Here is a 25023-nt window from a genome sequence, read left to right as displayed (position 1 = left end):
GTTCAGTAATACAGAAATGTTTCCATTCAGTAAATACTGATTACCACTCATTTGAAATTCTGTTGTACATAATGTTAGTTTATTTTAATGTATACTTGGGTAAATATATCTTTTACATATTTTAGCTATGCACTAAACATATCTTCCATCTTTATGTAGTTTTATTCTATGTAATTATTTAACACCTTATTAATACAGTTTAACTGGTGTTTACGATGAGTGTTTTTCCCTCTCATAGTAACTGTTAGGACTTTGAGAATTTAGAATGAGGCAGACAAATAGGTTTTTTTGTTGTTGTTTTAGTGAGAGAAACGGAGACTGAGAGGGAGACAGAAAGGGACAGATAGACAGGAAGCGAGAGATGAAAAGCATCAGTTCTTCGTTGTTGCTCCTTAGTTGTTCCCTTATTGCTTTCCAATATGTGCCTTGATGGGGGCAGGGGGAGGTTCAGCTACCCAGTGACCCCTTGCTCAAGCCAGCGACCATGCGGTCATGTTTATGATCTCACACTCAAGCCAGCGACCTCGTGGTTTTGAACCTGGGTCCTCTCCATTCCAGGCTGATGCTTTATCCACCGTGCTACCTCCTGGTCACACAATACAGTTTTATCCATTGCCTAAGCAATTTAAAAATCAGAGCCATTTAATTTTTTTTTTAAATGATTACTGAGGTACTCAAATTGGGTTGTGTTTCTTAGCTTATACATTCTCATTTCCCACTTCTGTTTAGTTTTTAGTTATTTACTAGTTATTTTCAATAATCACTCAAATCCAAAACCCATAATAAAAGCAAAGACTGAAATCTAATCTCATCTTTATCTTCTTGGAATTTTAAAAAATATAACTATATTGTTCTTTGTTTTTAATATTATAAAAAGTATTATACTGAATTTAATCTTTGACTTCTTAAATTTAATGTTATGTTGCTAAGATTCATCCATATTGTGTCACTATATTTGTTTTGACCTCTATATATTATTCCTTTTGCATGAAAAGTACACTATTTATGTATCATTTTCCCCCACCATGGCCTTCCGTGGCTTCCAGGTTATTGTGGGTAGTGCTGCTGAAAACATTTATATGCTTGTCTCTTTGCAAGAGTTTCTCTTAGGAAGACATAAGATCTGGGAAAGGAGTTTTTGTGACAGTTTTGTCAATGAATAATTCAAAGAAATAACACCAAACTTTTACGAAATGATGGATCAGTTGCACTCTGTTAACAAAGCAAAGGATTTCCTGGTTATACATATTCAGCTTTTAGTATTGTCACAGATTCTCATTTTTGCCAATCAAATAAATATGGTACTTCATTTTGGTCTTGATGGTTTACTTCTGTACCTAATCACGTTGAATATCTCAGCATATGTTTGTTGGCTGTACTTGATGACTCTTGTCTTTTTTTTCTATTGGGTTATTAGAAGAGAGGGCACACAGGACAAATACTAATTGTTAAGCAATAAAATTTCATGGTAAATACTATAGAAAATGAGAATAAGGTCTTAGTGATTCAGAAGTATTTTGTATAAAGGTTTTCTATACAGGTTACATTTGTGCAAACCCTAAATAAAGTAAGTCTTTGCAAGGTCAAGGTGAAGATGGGGGAACAGACAGTGCAAAGGCCCTAGATAGAGCAGGGTTCGGGAACCTTTTTGCCTGAGAGAGCCATGAACACCACATATTTTAAAATGTAATTCCATGAGAGCCATACAACGACCTTGTACATTACGCATTATCCAATAAAAATTTGGTGCTGTCCCGGAGGACAGCTGTGATTGGCTCCAGCCACCCGCAACCATGAACATGAGCTGTAGGAAATGAATGGATTGTAATACATGAGAATGTTTTATATTTTTAACATTTTTTTTATTAAAGATTTATCTGCAAGCCAGATGCAGCCATCAAAAGAGCCACATCTGGCTCGCAAGCCATAGGTTCCCGACCCCGCCCTAGAGTTAGGAACTAGCCTTTTAGAGTGACAAAAGAAAAAAATATTGTAACATAGTAGGGAATGCAGTTAGGGGGTAGAGAGTAGCCAAAATTATAATGTCAGGGCCAGTAGTCAGCATACTGACCCATGGGGCCAAATCCAGCCATGACCATGACCTGTGAACTAAGAATGATTTTAGGTAGTGCCATTAAAAATTGCTGTGTAACTGAATTGTGTGCATCACAACACATAGACTATAGACGGTTCCCTTTTTAGTTTCAAAAGGAGTGTATGTTCCTTAAGTCTATAGGTAAATAAATTCCCATAATTCCTCATTCAATCTCCCTTTCTTCAGAGGTATCCACTATTAAAAATGTACACAACCTTCCAGACACTTTTTTTTATAGAAGCAGTAATGCTCTGCAGCCTGCATTTTTCACTTAATATATTAATCATATTCTTTCTGTGTTAATACATACAGAAATTTGACTCATTCTTTTTAGTGTGTGTTTGTGTGTGACTGTATATACCATAATTTTACAGAGGAATGGTTTCTATGAATAGAAAAAAATGCGATAAGCTTATGTTAAATTTTATATTTTGTTTCTAGATCTCACGCTGTTGCATGTGTCAATCAGTTTATCATCAGTAGGACTCAAGCTCTGATGTTGCACATTGACTCTTTTATTGAGGTAAGATTTAATGACAAAGAATCTGAAGGCACAGGGTATAAGCCTTTACATTATCAAGATGTTCTATGACTTTAAGGGTAACAAAGTATAATGAAACCAGTTTCACCATAAGCTAATTGATTGAAACAAGAGTCAGATTCCTACCACATCTCATCAATGTTGTAATGAAATGATGTTCCTCAAGGACCTTCTGTATTTTGAGTTTTTTATTGGGTTTCGTTTATAAAATTAGAGGTGTCAGAGGAGAAAACTGACTCTTAAATCTAAGCATTTCTAAAGACACTTTTAACCTTTGAATAAAAGCAGAAAGACAAGAAAGAGCTTAATTTTCTGCTTGTGAACCCTAGGCAGTAGAATTCCTTTTCAGAACTTCCTCTACTTGATAACAGTAATTGTGAGAAGATTAAGTTTCTTTTTTTTTTTTTTTTTTTTTTTTTTTTTTTTTTTTTTTTTGTATTTTTCTGAAGCTGGAAACGGGGAGAGACAGTCAGACAGACTCCCGCATGCGCCCGACCGGGATCCACCCGGCACGCCCACCAGGGGCGACGCTCTGCCCACCAGGGGGCGATGCTCTGCCCCTTCTGGGCATCGCTCTGCCGAGACCAGAGCCACTCTAGCGCCTGGGGCAGAGGCCAAGGAACCATCCCCAGCGCCTGGGCCATCTTTGCTCCAGTGGAGCCTTGGCTGCGGGAAGGGAAGAGAGAGACAGAGAGGAAGGAGGGGGTGGGGGTGGAGAAGCAAATGGGCGCTTCTCCTATGTGCCCTGGCCGGGAATCGAACCCTGGTCCCCCGCCTGCCAGGCTGAAGCTCTACCGCTGAGCCAACCGGCCAGGGCAGATTAAGTTTCTTGACTACTTAATTCTATTTCTATTCAGCTGTTTTTTAAAAAAGCCTTCAGAGGGCATATTTCTGTAAGAAAATTATAAGGAGGGGGGATTTTTTTTCCTCCTTTTTCAAGTAAGAGGAGGGGCAATAGAGAGACAGACTCCCGCATTAACCCCAATCAGAATCCACCCAGCAACCCCCGTCTGGGGCCATGCTCGCAACTGAGCTATTTTTAGCACTTGAGGCAGAGGCTCTGTGGAGCCATCCTCAGTGCCCAGGGCTAGTATGCTCTAACCAATCAAGCCACGGCTGCAGGAGAAGGAAAGAGAGAAAAGGGAAAGGGGGAGGAGTGAGGAAGCGGACGGTTGCTTCTCCTGTGTGCCCTGACCAGGAATCGAACCCTGGATGGACATCCGCATATCAGGCCGATACTCTACCACTCAGCCAGTTGGCCAGAGCTTTTTTTTCTCATTTACTGCATACCTACTATGAATCAGGCACCATGTTTGGTGCAGAGATATGTAAATAAATTTTATACCTCAAGGTATTTTCAGTCTAGTTTGATAATAGAGGGTAGTGGATAATACTAGAGACCTGGAGCAAGACTGGTTGGGTTCATGTTCCACCCATTTCCACAGCGTAGAATCTGTTAACCTTTGGCACCTTAATGAATGGATCATTATACATTTACTGTAAATAAATTGAAACAGTGCCTGCATAGAGTAAGCATATGTTAGCTACTGCTATTATTATTTTTAGATGTTGTAATTATAATAGTATTTCCTCTTAGTGTTCAACAGCTTAAGGAAGTTAGGATGAACATGACATACCAGCATCTTGTACAGAAATATAATTTAGAAAGAAGAAATTAAATTCTCTCAAAAAATAAAAATATCGTATGACCATATTCCACAATTGGAGCAAGAACATTTCTCACCATTTTAAAATATTTTCCATTAGTGTTATATGTCATATTGACATTTCTCTGCTACCTGATTATCATAAGAGTCAACCAGTTTTCCATCCTACAAGAGCAGTAAACCTTTAGAGGAGGTGCCTGACACATAGTAGGCCCTCAGTAACTACAGTATTTGGTCAATGGTGGATTAATTCTTTTCTTCAGTTGTCAGTGTTTTTATCGGGGGCTACTATCATGTCTGTGAAGTTTAACATGAATCAGAAGTGTATTGGTTACTGCCATACATCTATAACCTACTTTGACAAAGCTGGGTGTTCATTTAAGACATCAAATTTATTGAAGGATGTATATTTCACATATAAAGCAGCACCTGTTGGATAAACGGTATTTTTCTCTGACCTTGTAAACTAAATATATCTGATTAAAGACAACTACAGAGTTTCGAAAACATCAGAGACTTGGGGGAAATCAAGATTTTTAAAATGCTAGGAACAGTACTTCACATACTGTCACATTTGTTATTTCAACTTTTTCATTGTGTCTCACCTCTCTTGTAATAAGCTTTCAGGTTCATCTATTGGGAGATGTTTTTGTGATCTGGGGAAAGACAGGGCTCATTAGATTTTATTTTTTCAGTGATCTTTTTACTGCTTTTAATGAATGTGTGCACTTCTATATAAAGTGTATAGAATCTCAGGAGTGAGATGGGGAAGGTTTATTGTTTTTTTCTTCTCATGTTCTACTTGCGATTTCTATAAGAGACAACTTGTTCTTTTTTTTTTTTTTTTTTTTTCCATTTTTCTGAAGCTGGAAACAGGAAGAGACAGACAGACTCCCGCATGCGCCCGACCGGGATCCACCTGGCACGTCCACCATGGGGCAGCACTCTGCCCACCAGGGGGCGATGCTCTGCCCATCCTGGGCGTCGCCATGTTGCGACCAGAGCCACTCTAGCGCCTGAGGCAGAGGCCACAGAGCCATCCCCAGCGCCCGGGCCATCTTTGCTCCAATGGAGCCTTGGCTGCGGGAGGGGAAGAGAGAGACAGAGAGGAAAGCACGGCGAAGGAGTGGAGAAGCAAATGGGCGCTTCTCCTGTGTGCCCTGGCCAGGAATCGAACCCAGGTCCTTCGCACGCTAGGCCGACGCTCTACCGCTGAGCCAACCGGCCAGGGCACAACTTGTTCTTCTAGTGGGGGCTTGTTGGTATAGTATAATGAGTGTGGACTTATTCATGATTCCATGAAGACCAAATTCAGATCCCCCACTGGCTAGCAAGTTACATAACATCTAAACTTCCATGTGTTTATCTACAAAATTGAATAATAACATCTTGTAGTTGTAAGGATTAAACTAAATAGTCTATATTCATTCAGACTTTTTTTTTTAACCTTGTAGAGAAATTGTTAAGAAGAGTATGAGATTGATTGGTTTTACTATTTTTTTCAATAGTTGACCTGGTGAACAATGCAGCTTAGGGTTAATTTTTAGAAACTCAGGATATATAATTTTCCAATTATTGATGCTTTTAATAGAACTTGCACCTCTTACCACCTTAAGAATCAGAGCTGGGTCTTACCTGACTAGGTGGTGGCGCAGTGGATAGAGTGTTGGCCTAGGATGCTGAAGACCCAGGTTCGAAACCCCGAGGTTGTTGCTTGAGCACAGGGTCATTTGAGCCCAGAGGTCGTTGCGTTGAGCCAGGGTCACTCCTTTGAGCAAGGGGTCGCTGGCTCAGCTGGAGGACCCCCCACCCCATCAAGGCACATACGAAAAAGCAGTCAATGACAACTAGGGTGTCGTAACAAGGAATTGATGCTTCTCATCTCTCCCTGTCTGTTTCTATCTGTCCCTTTCTCTCTCTCTAAAAAGAAAAAAAATCATCTGGTTCTTATTTAAATGTTACCAACTTGCAGATTACTAGTTATTATTTATAAACCTTTGTAACGTATTGGAATACTTAACTAGAAAAAAATTTTGTGTGCTTTAGAATCTCTTTGCATTGGCTGGGGACGAAGAACCAGAGGTACGGAAAAATGTGTGCCGGGCACTCGTGATGTTGCTGGAAGTTCGAATGGATCGCCTGCTTCCTCACATGCATAATATAGTTGAGGTAACACAGGCAATTTAAAGGTTCTCTCGTTGTCTTTTCCCTCAAGAAAAATCTTGGTCACAAAGTGTATAGTGTGAAACTACTGTTTTCTAATATTATTTAACACATTTGGGGGGGAGGGACTAAAAATTTATGATTGTCAATGATGTTATCTTTATAGTGATTTTTTTCATGAGATTTAAGATGTTTTAAGACTGATTGCTTTTATTATTTTATTGATTGCTTTTATTAAGATATTTTAAAAAGGAAAACTTATTTAAAGTAATAGGTAGCTTTTTTTAACCAGGATAACTGGGAAATATTTAGATTATTTGTGTTTGCTAGGTATGGGTTAGGCTAAATGATCAATAAACTGGTAGATTAAGTGGCATGTTCTTATGTGATTAAGAGTTCTACCCATTACTGGTAAAACTGATCAACTTATGGTTTATGTTAATGATATTTCTGAGTAGAAAATACATAACCATTATAGTTAGTTCAAACAAACTATTTAGATTTTAAAATGTGATTTAAATAATTTTACTAGGAAATTTTAAGTACATTGCTAACAGTTCAGCCATGTTTAAAGGAAAAAAACTAAATAAAAGCAAGATGTAATTATTATTACTAGAACAAAATTATTTGTAGGTGGATTAAATAGTGTGTATCTATACTGCTCACAAATATCAGGGGATATTTTATCCTTTCATATTTATTTAGAAATATCTCCCTAATTTTTGTGAGCAGTATAGTTCCTCCATTTCACTTCCAGAGGCCCATATGGTATGGAGAGGGAAAAATCTCTTTTTAAAGGATGAGGTCTAAGACCTGGTAAAAGAAGACTGGCATCCATGATGTGCAGCAACTCCTTTTCTAAAATATTAGGTAGAGATAAGCACATGCAGCAGTGAGATACGGAGATAAAAGTTTCTCTGAGCAGCCTATTCTCTTAATTGTTTAGTAGAATCAGGTGGAGTTGGTTGAAAGTTTAGTGCTAGAGTTGGAGTCAATGAGAAAGTTAAAAAAGACAGTTTTATCATTTGCTATGGCCAGTCACAGCTGGGGAGCCCAATTTATAATGCTGTAGTTCTTCAGCAATACTCATTGTAGTAGTAGGATATGGTATGGAATGTAATAGGGATTGGCCTGTCCCACTGTTGTCTTGCCATATTTTGCCATGTAAGATGTTTCAGTCAGGCAGAGGATACATGAGAAGAATTCATCAAGTTTCTGGTATATTGGAAAATCATGCGTGACTTTATTTTGTTTTTGCATGTAAGGGGTTTTAAAGAGTAAAGATTAGACAGTATGCCTTTGGATAGATTTGGGGTCAGAAGTTCTTCCAGGTAAGAGTGATTTTAGCTTGGTATGTTCACAGGCCTTGATAAACCTATTTTGTTGGAAATTACAGATTGCAGTTGCGCTGAGAAACGTCACTATTTCTTTCCAAATTAAAAAAATAACATTTGTATTTGTGTTTATATATATATACATATATATGTTTATGCCTATATATGGCTTTAACATGAGAAGCATATACTTTCAAGAGACAGCTTAAGTAGTTATTAAAATGATTCATTTTAAGGAAGATTTAATGGAGTTTTTTTCATTTTGCTGTTCACCTTTCTAAAAATCTTAGTTTTATAAAACAAAATATATCCAAGCAGAAACAGCTAAACAGTGCACACATGAACACTTTTCATCAGGCAGCATTCTAAAGCAGCAGTTAAGTTGGGCCGCATTTTAAAATTAACTAGGAAGCTATTCTTTTTTATTTTCTTTTTTTTTTAATTAAACCTAGGTTGAAAATCAGTATAAAGTGCAAAGGACTATTGCTGAAATAGGATGAGGTTTATTTTAATTGTTTGATTTTAACTTATTAAGTGTCCTTTGTTTATAGTACATGCTACAGAGGACCCAAGATCAAGATGAAAATGTGGCTTTAGAAGCCTGTGAATTTTGGCTCACTTTGGCTGAGCAACCAATATGCAAAGATGTACTCGTAAGGCACCTTCCTAAGTAAGTGCTACTTCTTACGAATGCTACCTTGTTCTTAATTTAACAGTGTTTCCTCATTTTATATTTTTAGGTCATATTCCTCTATCATGGGAGAGTTAAGTTCTAAAGAAGTCAAACTTAATTTTATTATTGGTATAAGTAAACATTTTTCAAGAATCAACTATGTTTTTTTAAATTACATGAGTGGTTTATTCTAAATCATATTTAATTTTGGATAATTGATAGCACAGTGTTTTTTGTTTGTTTTAAATAATCTTTGTAATTTGATCATGGACTCTGGTGGTTTTTTCCCCAAAGTAAATGATTTCCCTCAATTTATGCTGCTATGGAATTTTGGTTAAGCTATTGTTAGGCTATTTTATAACACAATGAATACTGTTTGATATTTTTGGTTTTTAATTTTTTTTTCCGTTTTATTGAGATAATTAACATAAAACATTGTATTAGTTTAATACAGCATTTAGCAGTAGTTAGTGCTTAAAAATCTGTTTATACTATTTTGTGGTTTGCTTTTTTCAGTTACTTGAATGTTGTGACCTTTCCTCCATGTCATTAGTCTTTAAACTTTGAGTACTATTTTATCATAGTGTGCAAACCATGTATATGTGATAGACTGCTCTTCTGTTGAATAATTTAAGTTGTTTAGACCTTTCTTTTTTTTTTTTTTTTTTTTTTAATCAAATAATCCTGGAGTATCTTTCTTTGTCCATAAGTGGTTGTTTCTTTTAGGTAGAATTCCTAAATCTGATTTTTACCAAGGACAAAGGGCATTTCAGGATTCTTGATAAATATTCCAAATTGTTCTCTTAGTGAAGTTACGCAGATGTACATCCCACCAGCAGTGTCCCATTTTATCACAACTACCAGCCATTAATTATACTTTCTCTAGTCTTAGCCATCTGGATGAGCAAAGAACAAAACCACTTGTTTTTAATACGTTGTGCTGTTATTGGAATCACAGTTTTTTAGATGTTCACAGTACTTGGATGTTCTTGTTTTCATATAGCCAGTCAACCTCTTTTTCTTTTCCAGTGAATTCTTTTTCCACCAGCAAAGCAGCAATTCCACCTATATTTTATTCTAGTCTGTCTGGAATTTATTTGGAAGTCAAGTACAGCATCATGTGCTTAATAAATTTTTTTCATTTAGGAAATCCATGTATAGTGTATTACTCTTCGTTTTTTCCCTAACTTATAATTTCATTTTTATGATAGGATCATATAAAACAATATTATTTTTTATAAACACTGACAAGCTATTAATGAAAACCTAAGCTCTATAACATTAGGAAAATTGATGATACACAATGATAACTAGGCACTCTTACTCTGTCATTACACCAATAAAACCTAAACATTCTAAAAGCAAACAGGTCTTTGGTAGTGGCAGGCTAAAAAAATCAATACTTCAAATATTAAACAATTCAAACCAGACATAACTGGGTTTGATTTATTTTTAGTTGAAAATAATGCATTGTGAGGATGGGAGAATACCAACATCAGTCTGATGCTGAGATAAAAAACATGATAAAAGAATGTTTCTCCTGCTTCTGTTAACCAGACTTATTTAGCAAGAGCAAAATATGTTTGCTTAGGAATCAAAATTGTGTATGTAATGATGTATCCTATGTTGCTATAAGCTCACATAGAAAGCATTAATGTAATAAGAGGTGAAGGACATAAAATTCTTTTATCTGTTTTTGGACTAGGTGAGTCCATTCTGCTTTTTAGCCAGTACTGTACTCTTTCATTTTTTTTAAGTGAGAGAGGGACAGACAGGAAGGGAGAGATAAGAAGCATCAACTTGAACCTGACCAGACGGTGGCATAGTGGATTGTCAGACTGGGATGCAGAGGACCCGGTTTGAAGCCCTGAGATCACCGGCTTGAGCGCAGAGTCGCTGGCTTGAGTCTGGGATTATAGACATGACCCCATGGTCGCTGGCTTGAGCAAGGGGTCACTCACTCTGCTGCAGGCCCCACATACACCCCCAGCAAGGTACATATGAGAAAGCAATCAGTGAACAACTAAGGAGCTGCAACAAATAATTTATGCTTCTTATCTCTCTCTACCTGTCTGTCCCTCTCTCTTTCTCTCTCTCTCATCACCAAAAAAAAAAAAAAAAAAAAAAAAGGCATTAACTTGTTGTGGCACTTTAGTTGTTCATTGATTGCATTCTCATATGTGCCTTGATGGGGGGTGGGAGGCTCCAGCCAAGCCGGTGAACCTGCGCTCAAGCTGGTGAGACTGTACAAGGCAGCACTTGGGTTTTTGACCCTGGGTCCTCAGTGTCCCAGGTCAACTCTATCCACTGCACCACCACCTAGTCAGTTGCCAGCCAGTACTGTATTCTTGATTATTGAACATTTATTAATATATTTTATTCGGTAAAACAGGTCTTCATTTCTTTTTGACTTTTCCCAAATTTGTTTTTGTATATTAATATCTCCTGGGGCTGTTGTGTGTATTAACTTATGAAAAACAATTTAATGCCCAGCACATATTTCAGTTAAACATTTATTGTTGGTATTAACATCACTGCTTTTCTGTGATGTTGCATTAAAACTTTTCTTTTTGTTTTCAATTGCTACCTGAGACTTCAGGAAGAAGCATCCTTAACAATTACTGTATTTCTCCACATCTAAGATGCACCTTAATTTGGGGGCCCAAATTGGGGGGGAAATGTATTACATAAAGTTACTGAATTCAAGTTTTATTGATCATAAAATGTATACAACTCCTCATCTGTGGAAATGCAAGTAAAAAGATCTACAACCACTGTATAAGACGCACCCAGTTTTTAGACCCCAAATTTTTCAGAAATGGGTGCGTCTTATACATGGGGGAATACGGTAGATCTATTAAAAATAGTGGACTGCTTTCAGGATTAGATTCATCAGACACATCATATTTCATATTGTCAAAGTTAATTCCCGTATTAACTTTCCAGCCTCTTTATTTTTTCTTTTTTTTTTTTTTTTTTTATATTTTATTTATTGATCTTAGAGAGAGGTTGGAGAAAGAAAGAGAGAAAGGCAAGGGGGGAGGGAAGTGCAGGAAGCATCAAGGCACAGTTGCTTCTCATGTGCCTTGACAGGGCTAGCCAGGGGTCTCGGATTGGTGACCTCAGCATTCCAGGTCAATGCCTTATCCACTGCCACCACAGGTCAGGCTCCAGCCTCATTTTTTTTTTACTTGCCTGATCTTATCCCTTTTTTCCTGCACATCTCTTTATTCTTCCTCTATTTGGCACAAACATCGTGATCTACAAATTAGCTGTACTGACTGTAAATTTCCAACTACATTGAATTTCCCCTACTCTGGATTAATTTTAACTGTTTTTGCTTCTTGTTAAATACTGTTGGGGAAAATGACACTGCCAGGAAGATTGATGGCTATAGAAATCCATCAATCTGGTCTTCAGACCCTGCATACTATCTACCAGTTATTTTTATTCTAGATCAGATTTTATTTTCCTTTCACCGGAGTATCTATTTCAAACCATTGTCACTCTTCTGAAGTTTTCTTCATTCATTTTGAGCACTTCTGCTTTATTGAGAAACAAGTGACTGTTCATCTTGCCCCCCAAACTTACAGATAAATTTTTATATGAGTTGTCCTCTTCTTAATCAGTCTTTCTATTTATGGTCTTCCATAGCATAATTTTTTTTCTTATCCTCCAGGACCTCACTCCATCAGATAGGTATATTCTCTTGTTTAACTTTCTCTTCTCTGTTGCCTCTTTCTCTATGACTTTTTAACTTGCTATAGTCTATTCCATCTTTAAAAGATTCAAGGAATAGATGGGGTTCATTGTCTTCACTTTTTTACCTCACTTTATGTAAATTCTTCAATATTTCCAATCTGCCATCTCTCTTCACCAGTTTTCTGAATTGATTATAAATGATTTAACTGTTGGTGATCCAAATTAATCCAGTTCTGCAAAATGCCTGTAGCTTACAAAATACTGTTCTGTGTCATCATAAATTTTATCAAGGTATGTTGTACTTTCCATCATGTTAAGCTACTATTAATTTTTCTATTTTAGACTTAGACTTTGAACATACAGGAAAGTTTGGCTGGCCCACATTTTTACACATATCCAGAAAATTTTAAATCCTACTGCTTTTATAGTATTTTCTTATTAGTATCTTTTTAGTTAATGAGGGTTTATAACATTATCTCATTGGTAGTAGAGATACACTCAAAATTGGTTTCGTATATATTTATTTAATTGATGTTAAAATACACAACTATTTGAAGTAAGACCTCAACAAAGACTGAAGACATTAAAGAGTGATAGTTGCTTACATCTGGTCTAGGGAAAGAAAATTATCTTCTGAGTCAGACCAAACTGGTTTTGAATTCTGACTCTCCTATTTACTTAAAACTCAGGAGCTTATGGAAATAATATAATCTCCCTGAGCCTTGGTTTACTTGTCTGTTAAATGGGAGATCATAATATTTTTCTCACTAGGTTCTAAGGAGGGTACTTATTATAAGCCCACAGCTGGCACTCATGAGTTTGAGTTTCCTTGCTCATACTTTTCCCAAGCCACCCAGAACAATTAAAGGTAGAATTTAAAAGCAAAGGACTGTGGACATTGTTAAATATATAGTTCCAAAATATTTTCATTCCTTTTATCCTCTGTAGGCTCTTTTGAGTGTATGTAACGGACCAGTGAGAAACAAATCGTCAAAGCTTAAAACTACCATAGCAAAAAGAAGTTAGTGTTTTGACCTTTACTTATGTGTTTTTATATTTTTTTAAGTCAAGCATCATAAATATTCTAGTATACCTGGAAATCCATGAGTACAGACATCATGGTTCTGGTTTAGTGACTACGTAAATACTTCAGATTGGATATGATATCCTGATTTATTGAACTATTTTTTCTTAGTGAAAATTTAAATTGTTCTCAGTTTAAGAAATTAAAATTTTCTAACTTTATCAAAGGTTATCTAATAACTTTGACCATAGAACTTTCCCTTTTTGCATTTTCTTTTTTGGCTTACTGGTTTTTTTATATATATATTTTTAAACACTCTTATTAAAAGGAACACAGCTATGAATGAGTTTTCCCAATTGAAAATTCAGCTGCCATTAAATCAGATTTGTCGACCTAAATAACAGAGAATTGGTAGTTGTCATTATCATCTACATTGCTCCTTAGAACACAGACTTTGGAAGAACCAGAGATACTTCATAGACATTTAGTTAAGGTTTTGAATAGGCATGTGGGTGTGGAGTTTTTTGTTTGTGTTTTCATTCTAGAAAGTTTGCCACCAGCATTCTGTTTCTGTTGCAGAGATGACATCTGTGAATATCAAGGTAGACAAGAATGTTCAAACTAAAGAAAGCCAGAAGCCAAAATTTAATTTCATAGTAACAATGCACATTTCTTCATGAAGCCTGTGTTTCTTATACAGGGTGGGGCAAAAGTAGGTTTACAGTGGTATGTTAAACAGTTTGTTTTTGTATTATTTATTTCCATACGAACAATTTTAAATCTACTTTTCCCCACCCTGTATATTCAGATTTCTAACATGCATTAAAATGCATGTGCTTGTATTCTATTGATTTATCTTTTGTGTGTGTGTGTGTGTGAGAGAGAGAGAGAGAGAGAGAGAGACAGAGAGAGAGGGACAGACAGGAAGGGAGAGAGTTGAGAAGCATCGATTCTTTGTTGCAGCACCTTAGTTGTTCATTGATTGCTTTCTCATATATGCCTTGACCAGGGGCTACAGCAGAGTGAGTGACCCCTTGCTCAAGCTGGTGACCTCGGGGTTTCAAACCTGAGTCCTTCGCTTCCAAGTCCAAGACCTCTATCCACTGTGCCACCTTCTGGTCAGGCACTATTGATTTATCTTTGATTTTACAATATGGAAAAAATTTTAAGGAAGGACACTGCCTGGGAAAGAATGGAGAACCCTTACCACAATGAAAATATATATATTTGTACCAAACTATATAAGAATTTGATTCGTTTAAGTTTCCAGAAATATAATTCTCAAACTTCCCATTCACTTGTGGGAAACATCCCTCCTCTGTGGCACTAAGTGGGAGGGGAGATCAGTTTGTTTCAATAGAAATACTTAGTTCAGCACAACAGGAAAGAGTTGAATTTTGATCCATTTGTGTGTTATTAGCTCAAGGACGATCACACTGCCCAACATCAGTTCAGAAACCCAACCCACAAATTCAAAAATGTTCATTTTTTATTTCATTTCATAGGTATTCTGTTCTCATTTCCTGCATTTTGAGTTTGAGAACCCACTGCTGGTTTAGTCTGAACCCCCAGCACCTTCGTGATCTTCTCCGCAGCCTCAATAGCTGCTTCTTGGCTAGGCTTCCTCTCCTCCTGGTTGATGATGTCAGGCATCATCACTTCATCCAAGTCTGCTTCTAGAAGCTCAGCTTGTACTTCCATTAACATAATTTTTAATAAAATACAACAGCCACACAAGAAATTCGATTACAAATACTGAATGTAGGCTTGTTGTAACAGTGTTAACACCATTTAGAAATAAAGTAAAAGATGAATTTTGTCCCTTTTTCACCTACTCTCCTCTCCAAAGGTACTACTTTCTCATATATCCTTCCTTGTTTACAAGTAATTACCTGGGAAATCTCATTGTTTTAACACAAATGTAAATATGCTGTATGTGTCTTATACCTGGGGTTTTTGTTTGTTTTTTACCTTTATTTTAACCAAGCTCTAAATGATGCACACTTAGGGGTTTGGGTTTTTTCATGGTTTGGTTTTTTTGTTGTTGTTAATGTATCAAAAAACATTGGTCTTTAAAAAATAGGAATGTTTGTGGTATATTTAGGATATATTCTTAGGGAATAAATTGCTTATTTTAAAAATTGATTTCTAAGCGCTTTTAATCTTATCTTCATTAACATTCTTATCTAGTGGATCCCATGCATGAACTGTAAAAGGACTAGAGTATATATTAGGAATACTCATCGTTTGAGAAGGGCAGGCAATGCAAAGTAATAATCCATTTTGTAACAAAATATGCTCTAAGACAAGATTAGTGGGTAGTTGTCTTACTGCTATTGCTATAAGAGGTTTGTTAAGGCTTCTTAATAATTTTATTGATCTTTAGATTTTTGTTTCATGAATTTGTTTTATAGGTTGATTCCTGTCTTAGTGAATGGCATGAAGTACTCAGATATAGATATTATCCTACTTAAGGTAAGGAAACTTTTCTGGTGAATAGGGAAGATTTTTTTTTTTTTTTTAAACAAATAGAACCACATCAATTTTTTTTTAAGGGACAGAGAGGGATAGACAGGGATAGAACAGGCAGGAACGGAGAGATGAGAAGCATCAATCATTAGTTTTTCGTTGCGCGTTGCGACACTTTAGTTGTTCATTGATTGCTTTCTCATATGTACCTTGACCGTGGGACTTCAGCAGACCGAGTAACCCCTTGCTCGAGCCAGTGACCTTGGGTCCAAGCTGCTGAGCTTTTGCTCAAATCAGATGAGCCCATGCTCAAGCTGGCAACCTCGGGGTCTCGAACCTGGGTCCTTCTGCATCCCAGTCCGACACTCTAATCCACTGCGCCACCGCCTGGTCAGGGGGGAAGATTTATTTTTATTGACTTAACGATAGTAAATCTTTGAATGCAACAACTAGAACATTTATTTAGAATAGACCCTATGTAGATAGGCTTTCTGTTATATATAATATACTACAGAGTTCAAAGATAGAAGTATTAGAATAACTTAAATATAAAGTCTGTAATTATTGGATCTATAACCTTTCTACAATATCAGGGTTAACTCTTTTGTGGACCAGCATGAAACTTCTAGCTGACCGCCACTGGTCCACAGACTGGCATTGAAAACCACTGCTCTAGGTTATACCAGTCTGATAAGGGTAATATAATGTTGAAAGTACCTGATACCTAACAGGTGTTAGGTAATAATAGTCTACTCTTCCCTTCACAAAGAAGTATACTTCAGAATACTATGCATGACTCCATCTGGATAGTCTTATCCTTTCCATATTGTTAGCCTATACTGTACTGTATATCACCAGAATTGTCCATTTTTATAAAAACAGGGTGATGTTGAAGAGGATGAAACGATTCCTGATAGTGAACAGGATATAAGGCCACGTTTTCATCGATCAAGAACAGTGGCTCAGCAGCATGATGAAGATGGCATTGAAGAGGAAGATGATGATGACGATGAAATTGATGATGATGATACAATTTCTGACTGGAATCTGAGTAAGTCAGAGCAGGAGAAGCACAGTTGCCTGCTTTGGTAACAACTTTATTAAGACGTAATTTACATACCATATAATTCACTCATTAAATGGTACAATTCAGTGGTTTTTAATATATTCAGAGTTGTATAGCCATCACCATAGTAAATTTTAGAATGTTTTTATCACCCGGGAAAGAAACCCATTCCCATTTTCTCCCAGTCCTCCTGCTCTAAGCAACTACCAGTCTGTATTCCATATGTATGAATTTGCCTATTCTGGACATTTCCTTTAAATGGAACATACAATATGAGGTTGTTTGTGACTGGCTCCCTTTCAGTTAGCCTGTTTCACGATTCATCCATGTTGTAGCCTGCATCAATACTTTATTTCTTTTTACTGTAGAAGAATAATTTATTGTATAGATTTTCTGCATCTTATTCATGTATCAGTTGATGGACATTTTGTTGACATTGTTTCCCCCTTTTGACTATTGTAAGTAATGATGCAGTGAATGTTTCTATAAAGTGTATATGCAGGCTCATGTTTTCAGAGCTCTTAGATATATACTCAGGAGTGGAATTACTGAGTCATATAGTAACTCTCTGTTTATACTTTTGAGAAACTACCAGGCTGTTTTCCAAAGTGGCACCACCACTTATTTTCCCACCAGCAGTGTCTTTAGATTGCAGTTTCTTGCTTGCCAACAGTTATCTCTCATTTTAGCCATCCCAAGGATACCTTAAGTAGATAGGGTTTTGGTTTGCATTTTTCTGCTGGAACTGTTCTTATATTTACTACTTATTATATTCTTTAAATATATCTCACTGTCATTTCTCAAAAGGCTATTTTGTTTGATACTATAAAATAGGAACATTAACCATAAGCTTTTTCTATTTTTCTTACATAAACTTACTTTCCGTGATAATTTGCATGAGAATCAGCTAATATCATGGATTTTCTAAAATAGTAGAAATTGCTTTGTCAAATTCAACTTTACAAAATATCTTTTTTAAATATGTTAGTTTTCAACCTTAGTTGCAAATCCACATCATGTGTTGAGCTGGCATTCTGAGCCACACTAATTAAATAACTGGGAAGAACCTTAGACACCTTTGTTTTGCTTGCTTAGTTACTGTTTTTTAAAGCTGTGGTGCTCTAGGTCAGGTGAGCACTAATTAGTGCTCAGTCTCAGCACTAATGACATTTGGGTCATGTGACTTTTTCTTGTGGGAAGCTATCCTATGCATTATAGGATGTGAAGCAGCATCCCTGACCTGTACCTAGTAGGTGCCAACAGCACCCACACACAAATAAAATTGTGATAACCAACAATGTCCCCTGGCAAACAAAACTGCCCCTAGGTGAGAGCCACTGCTGTTATTCAAGTGTTGGGATTTCTAGTACTATGAAGTGATTAAGGACATGAATCAGCAGCCTGGACTATATAATTCATTTGGTTAAATAGTGCTAATTCCTCTGTTGGCCATTTACCAATTACTTAGCCTGCCTAACATGTCCAGCACTGCACCAAGAACTTTGCGTGCATATCACATTTAATCTTTCCAGTAGCCTCACACAGGAAAAGAAACTGCAAAAAGAGAAACTTGCCTAAGGTCAACACAGCTAGTACTGATGGGCACATCTAGTATTGGAACCCAGATCTCACAACTATCACAAATTATCTCCCACTGTATCCCTACTTTCATGTCGAAGGCAATGTGGATTAACATAATGTAGATAAATAACTCTCGAAAGTAGTGTACCTTGGATGGGGGACATTTCCTTTTTATATCTCACCATCTTTATATATCCTTTAAGTTTTTCTGTACACATATATGTCTTTTTTTTGGAGAGATAGCTGACTTTACAAAAATGAAATCAGATTATATATATGCTGGTGGCCCTTTCCCAAATATTATATAACTCATTCTATATTAGTACATATAGATCTCATTCTGTGTCATTGGCAGTATAATGTTCCTTTGTGTGACTCTCTACCCTACAGTGTAACTTAAGACCTTTATTGATGAATAAGTTGGTACTTTTACCCAATATAAGAGGGTTTTTTTTATTTTAAAGAGTTTTTATTACTGTCTGGAAGTTTGTGGCTAGCTATTTATTATGCCTAGTTCATATTTAGATGCTTAATTTTTTATTCTCTAAATTGTGTTAAATGAAATCTGAATTGATACGTAGTCTGATATTTAATAGTTCTTTAGTCTGTAAAGAATGTTATCCAGCATATTTTATGCATCATATACTCGTGATTTTTGTTCCAACTTATTAGTTTGCTAATTCTTGATCATAAAAAGTACTGTTTTTAATAGAATTTTTTTCATGTGACGGACTGCCTCCTATTTAATTGAATTCTTTGAAACTCTGTAAAGGTATGAATAAAGTGTACATGCATCAAATACTCATTTTACATATATAGCCAAAAGATAAAAGAGGTTAATGTAATATTTTTTTAATTAAATATTTCCATAGGGAAATGTTCTGCTGCTGCCCTGGATGTTCTTGCAAATGTGTATCGTGATGACCTTTTGCCACATATTTTGCCCCTTTTGAAAGAATTACTTTTTCATCATGAATGGGTTGTTAAAGAATCAGGCATCTTGGTTTTAGGAGCAATTGCTGAAGGTAAGTCTAACTCACATTTGAACTGTAAAGCCCTTAACCCCTTGAGTAGTAGGAACGTTCATGTACGTCCTTGTGCCTCCTGACCATCCAGAATACAATTGTACAAAAATTATTTTAAAAACATGTATTCTTAATTCCATAAATTGGTTATCAAACAAACATGATATTAAGTTAACAAAAATGTAACTGGAACTAATTTCATTTTTTGAAAAAAACAAAAACAGAATCTCCTCGGGGTCAGCATGCATGAAGAAAACTCACTACTCAAAGGGTTAATGATTAATGCTAATGCAGCTAGGCTACTTGAAGGAATTGTTACTACATAAGCAAAACCTATTTACTCTTGTGTTTATATACTCTGCTCTTGTGCTGCTGATGTGGGGTAGAGAAAACTTTGGTCCAAATAAACCTTGAAAAGGATATTTGAATTCAAAAACAATCTCAGAATAAATGTTTACTTTGAAGCGGTTAACAATTATTAACTAAACAGCCGTAGACTTACTTCTAACCCCATCCAGATATTTTGCAACTGCTTCTATTAGGATAAATGGAACAGAATGAAAGGACAAGGACTCAGATGTCAGAAACATTCCCATTGCTAGAAAGATAACTTTGTTCCATATGTAAGTGATGATACATCAAAAGAATGTCATCCTTCTCTTTACAGGGTTGTTATTCTGTCCTAGCTGTAAACATCTATCTAGAAGAAATTGAAGCATTTTAAAGGCATTTCTGAAAGTCATAATTTGTGTAGCGGAAGTAAAATGAACTTTCCTAACCCTACTGGGGTTTAGGAGCAGTTAGGTTTCATTTCAGTTTTTTTAATAATTTTAGAACAGATTAAAGTATATTAAAGTATATAATGGAGATAATTTGAATATTTTTCATGGATGCATGTATCAGTTTAATATTCAACTGAAATGGTTTTGTTTTAACCATATGTTAGCACTTCTTGAAAGATTTTTTGTTTTTGGTTTTTTTCCCTAGGTTGCATGCAAGGCATGATTCCATACTTGCCTGAGCTCATTCCTCACCTTATTCAGTGCCTCTCTGATAAAAAGGCTCTTGTGCGTTCCATAACGTGCTGGACTCTGAGCCGCTATGCACACTGGGTAGTCAGCCAGCCCCCAGACACGTACCTGAAGCCATTAATGACAGAATTGCTAAAGCGTATCCTGGATAGCAACAAGAGAGTACAAGAAGCTGCCTGCAGGTGGGACAGATTCGTAATAAAACGTTCATTATGCGGGAAAGGAGTGGATATTTCATGAGAAACTAATTTTCATCCTTGTGATGGAATGTTGAAATTAAACCATTAATGGGGTTTTTATTATCTGTAGCTTTCACCTTACGATTTTGTAAATCTAGATGTAACCAACTGGACATCAGCCTTTGCTGTTTCTTAAACTTTATTTTTTCTCAGTGGCTATAACAGTAGAATTATCTTTCATCCTAATTCCTACAGGCATCTGGAGTGGTGATGGCAAGGGTCTCTTGAACAATAGCATAGTTAGAGCAGATTTACGTTAGTCTACAGGTCAGACACCATAGCTCCACAGAAAGCCCCACAACAACCTGTCATCTGTCACTTAGTGTATCTACTGAAGTAGCTATTCTGTCAGTTGAGTTTGGGCTATTCTGTTTTTATGAGACCAGCACTTTTATTACTACAGATATTCCAGTTTGGGGAACAAAAGGAAAGTAAATTTAATTGGAGTTGGACTTTTCCAGATCTGAGGTAAAAATATATGGAAGAGTTTTATATTCTTAATAAGAATAAAGAAAGTTGTTCAAGGGGGCATTGGTGATGAATGCACTGAATTTAAAGTGGGGGCAGGATACAGATTATATTTGGTTTCTTGTAGTTTATTTATTTGGCCCTTTTTTTTTTTTTTAGCTCTTTGCTGATTGTTAGGCTTAATAAATGCTGGGCTTAAGTTCCTGCCATCTTGAAACTTACAGGCTAGTAGGGAGTACTAATTATAGCAAGTGTGGTGAAGGAAATAACTTGTCACTGCTAATGAACAGGACTTTCATTAGCAGATGGCTGAAGCCTATCATTTTTAGGGACCTCCTGATTCAGGAAGATAATACAAACCTTAAGTTTAGAAATGAAGAGACAGAACAAATTTAGATCTAAATTGAAGTAATTACACTGAGACCAGAGTTTTCTTCTTTCTTATACAGTTCTAATATACTGCTCACAAAAATTAAGGGATATTTCAAAATTAATATGAAGCAATAAAAACATTTGATTTTTTTATTATTAAACAGGAACATCAGGAAAGCAAACAAGTCAAAGAAAGTTGTTTGATTATGCAAATGAGATGCAAAATCAACTTTTATTTTATTGGTGAAATGCACTATACAAAAGGCTGAAAGTACTGGAGTATCGGCATGTTCCCTGATCCCCTAATTTTTGTGAGCAGTGTAAATGAGCCATACAAACGGCAAATTTATAATAAGTATACTTTACACTCTAATGTAATGGCTTAGAAACATTTTTAACCTTAATAGGAATAATTGACAAATATTACATATATTTAAAGTGTACAAAATGATTTGATACACATATACATTATAGGACAAGTACCAAAATCAAGATAACACATGCATCACCTCACATAGTTAACATAGGTAACTAACTCTTTTTATGTGGTGACATTGCTTAAGATGTCTCAGCAACTTTCTAGTATACCGTGCATATTATTTGTAGTCACTATGTTGTACATTATTAGATCCTTGGAATTCTTATTATAACTGAAAATTTGTGCCCTTTAATCTACATCACCCTATTTCCTCCTTCCACTAAGTGAAATATTTGTTTGGTTGTGATACTGCTGTGTTCTTAAATATATCTATACAAGTCATTTTGTGGCCCTTCGTGTGCATCTGAAGGGTAAAGTATCAATTAGAGTTCAACAGTTTTAACTAATTTTATTAATGTAGTGAACACCAGATAAATTTGTGCATTGGTGGTACACAGATTTGCACAGGTGGTGGTGCAGTGAACAGAATATCAGCCTGGAACACTGAGGACCCAGATTTGAAACCCCAAGGTTACTGGCTTGAGCAAAATAGATATTCTTTAAACGACAGACTTTTCTGTCTTTATTATCTATAACTATTCCTTCTCAGCAGCACTAATATTCTCTCTCTTTTTAATTACAGTGCCTTTGCTACCCTAGAAGAGGAAGCTTGTACAGAACTTGTTCCTTACCTTGCTTATATACTTGATACCTTGGTTTTCGCATTTAGTAAATACCAGCATAAGAATTTGCTCATTCTTTATGATGCCATAGGAACGTTAGCAGATTCAGTAGGACATCATTTAAATAAACCAGTAAGTGTCTAAGTAACTATTATGAAAAAATAGGTAGCATAGTTACAATCAATAGGTTAACATGTATGTGGAAATTAAAATGTTTGAGATGTGAACACTTAGTGTTTCCTACTTTAAGAATGTAGATCTTAAAAAAGGCAGCAAGTATATTAACTTCTTAAATAGTATTTAAAAATATAAATATGTGTGGAAATTACAGCATCATCTCACATGAATGCAAACACTTTATTAGAGTGACAAAAGGAAAAGAGGTAAAGGTTTTATACTTTAAAGTCCTTATAACTTTTACTTGATTTCAAGTATTTTTGTATCTACTACTTCGTAAGCGTTGTAGCTTTAGAGTACCTCATCTAGACATCTTTGTTTTCTCAACGGAACTTACAGGTGTGGGAAATACATTGGATAAAACAATTAGAAATTGGGGTAATTGATTAAAAATGCTAAAATGTGGTACAGAGGAAATATGGCAAGGGAGCCAGACTGTCTCTAGTCATGTTTAGAATAGAAAAGGATGGGATTGGATTTGTAATACTAGAATTTTAATATGGTTCAAAATCTCCTGAAGAAAAAATTTTACTTATTATTGCTATATGAAAAGCCTTAAACTGTCTGTGTTTATAAGTTCTTAAAACTTGATGCAAGATTCTTGTGTGTCGGTTTGCTTTGATGTTGGTTGATTTTGTTTCATCTGGTGGGTGTTTTTCTGAACGTCTTAGAACCTTTAGAATTAGTGTCCCCTGTTTACATTGTTACTACAGTTATTTACTTGTTTTATGGATTTTTTAGTTTAAATAAGAACACTTAAACAATTATGAATCTTTCTGCATATGCCTCTGTAAAGTAAACCCATCATTAGAATGTACAACTGGAGCCATATTACATGTCACAGGCCCCAGGACGAAAACAATTCAGTCACTAGAGAGTAAAACTTACATGAATCTTCCCTAATTGTGATCAGGTACTTTTTATGTATGATATATTTGTATAAATTTTGTTTCAAAAAGGGAAAAGGTGACTTAAAAATAAAGTTGTATAAATAAAAGAGAGAAAAATATAAAAATTTTAAATGTGCAAAGCCTTAAAATACATTTAATGATTTTACACAATTACTAAATGGATTTTAATTTTCATAGACTCAAAATGGACTTGTTTACTTATGATAGTGAGACTTGATGTGTTTTTCATCATTGTAAATAGGAATATATTCAGATGCTGATGCCTCCGCTGATCCAGAAATGGAACATGTTAAAGGATGAAGATAAAGATCTCTTCCCTTTACTTGAGGTATGCTAAACTGGTAACATGTAGTTGATCTGTTTTATCAAAAACAAATGTTCAAATAAATCTAAATAGGTATATGTGTTAATAACTAATAGTGTTAAAAAAATTTACAGTCTGAACCATTTCTATTAAAATGCTAATAATTTGTAATTTCTCGTTACTTTAATTACAGTTAATCTATGCTAAGAAACATTGTTAAATAGAAAAGGCATAATGGAAGTATTAGGCCTTTTTTTTTCTAAGTAGACAAAGGATTATATATGTTTTTTACCTGCTCTTAATTGATAATTATCATGGAGATCTTTTGCATCTCATATACATCTATCTATTTAGTCACATTTCTCGATACAGGTATATAGTTATACCATAAATAGCACCTAGTTGACCCTTGAGTAATGCGGTTTGAACTGGGCAGTTCACTTATACATAGACTTTTTTCCATAAATTCCTGTACTGTTTTTGATCCATGTTTGGGAGTCTGGATGTGGAGGGCTGTCTAGAGGCAATGACCTATCCCATTTTATATAGGGAACTTGAGCATTCCCAGATTTTGGTGTCCTAGAGGGTCCTGGAACCACTCCCCTGCAGGATACCAAGGGATAACTTAAGTTTGGGGGGAGGGAGTCAGAAGTTATATGCAGATAATTGACTATGCTGGACTGTTGATACCCCTAAACCCTATGTAGTTCAAAAGTCAAGTATAGTTTAATTTTATTAGACAGGTAAACTCATGTATGTGAAATAGCATTGTTAATAATGAGAGACTTCACTTTATACCCTTTCTGTCTAGTTTGAAGTTTTATTCTATTTGTACTAAATACCTTTTAAACAAAAGGAAATTTTATATGGTGTTTTTTTTGTTGTTGTTGTTTTTGTTTTTTTACAGAGACAGAGTGAGTCAGAGAGAGGGATAGACAGGGACAGACAGACAGGAATGGAAAGAGATGAGAAGCATCAATCATTAGTTTTTCATTGCGCGTTGCAACACCTTAGTTGTTCATTGATTGCTTTCTCATATGTGCCTTGACCGTGGGCCTTCAGCAGACCGAGTAACCCCTT

At 35.7% G+C, this 25023-nt stretch overlaps 1 protein-coding gene across 2 annotated transcripts in view; it reads left to right on the top strand.

The window, feature by feature from the left end:
• Positions 1-25023, top strand: part of TNPO1 (transportin 1) — a 102463-nt gene that overhangs the window by 57513 nt on the left and 19927 nt on the right. For both annotated transcript variants that reach the window (XM_066241464.1, XM_066241472.1), the window contains exons 7-15: positions 2537-2618; positions 6350-6472; positions 8352-8470; positions 15614-15674; positions 16551-16719; positions 19188-19340; positions 20328-20553; positions 22512-22683; positions 23881-23967. In XM_066241464.1, the coding sequence (XP_066097561.1) occupies positions 2537-2618; positions 6350-6472; positions 8352-8470; positions 15614-15674; positions 16551-16719; positions 19188-19340; positions 20328-20553; positions 22512-22683; positions 23881-23967 (1192 nt within the window). The remainder of the gene's footprint in view (positions 1-2536; positions 2619-6349; positions 6473-8351; positions 8471-15613; positions 15675-16550; positions 16720-19187; positions 19341-20327; positions 20554-22511; positions 22684-23880; positions 23968-25023) is intronic.

This window comes from Saccopteryx bilineata, chromosome 1 (assembly GCF_036850765.1).
Source record: "Saccopteryx bilineata isolate mSacBil1 chromosome 1, mSacBil1_pri_phased_curated, whole genome shotgun sequence".
Taxonomy (NCBI): Eukaryota; Metazoa; Chordata; class Mammalia; order Chiroptera; family Emballonuridae; genus Saccopteryx; species Saccopteryx bilineata.
Note: the sequence above shows the minus strand (reverse complement) of the source record. Positions and strands in the feature narration are given on the sequence as shown.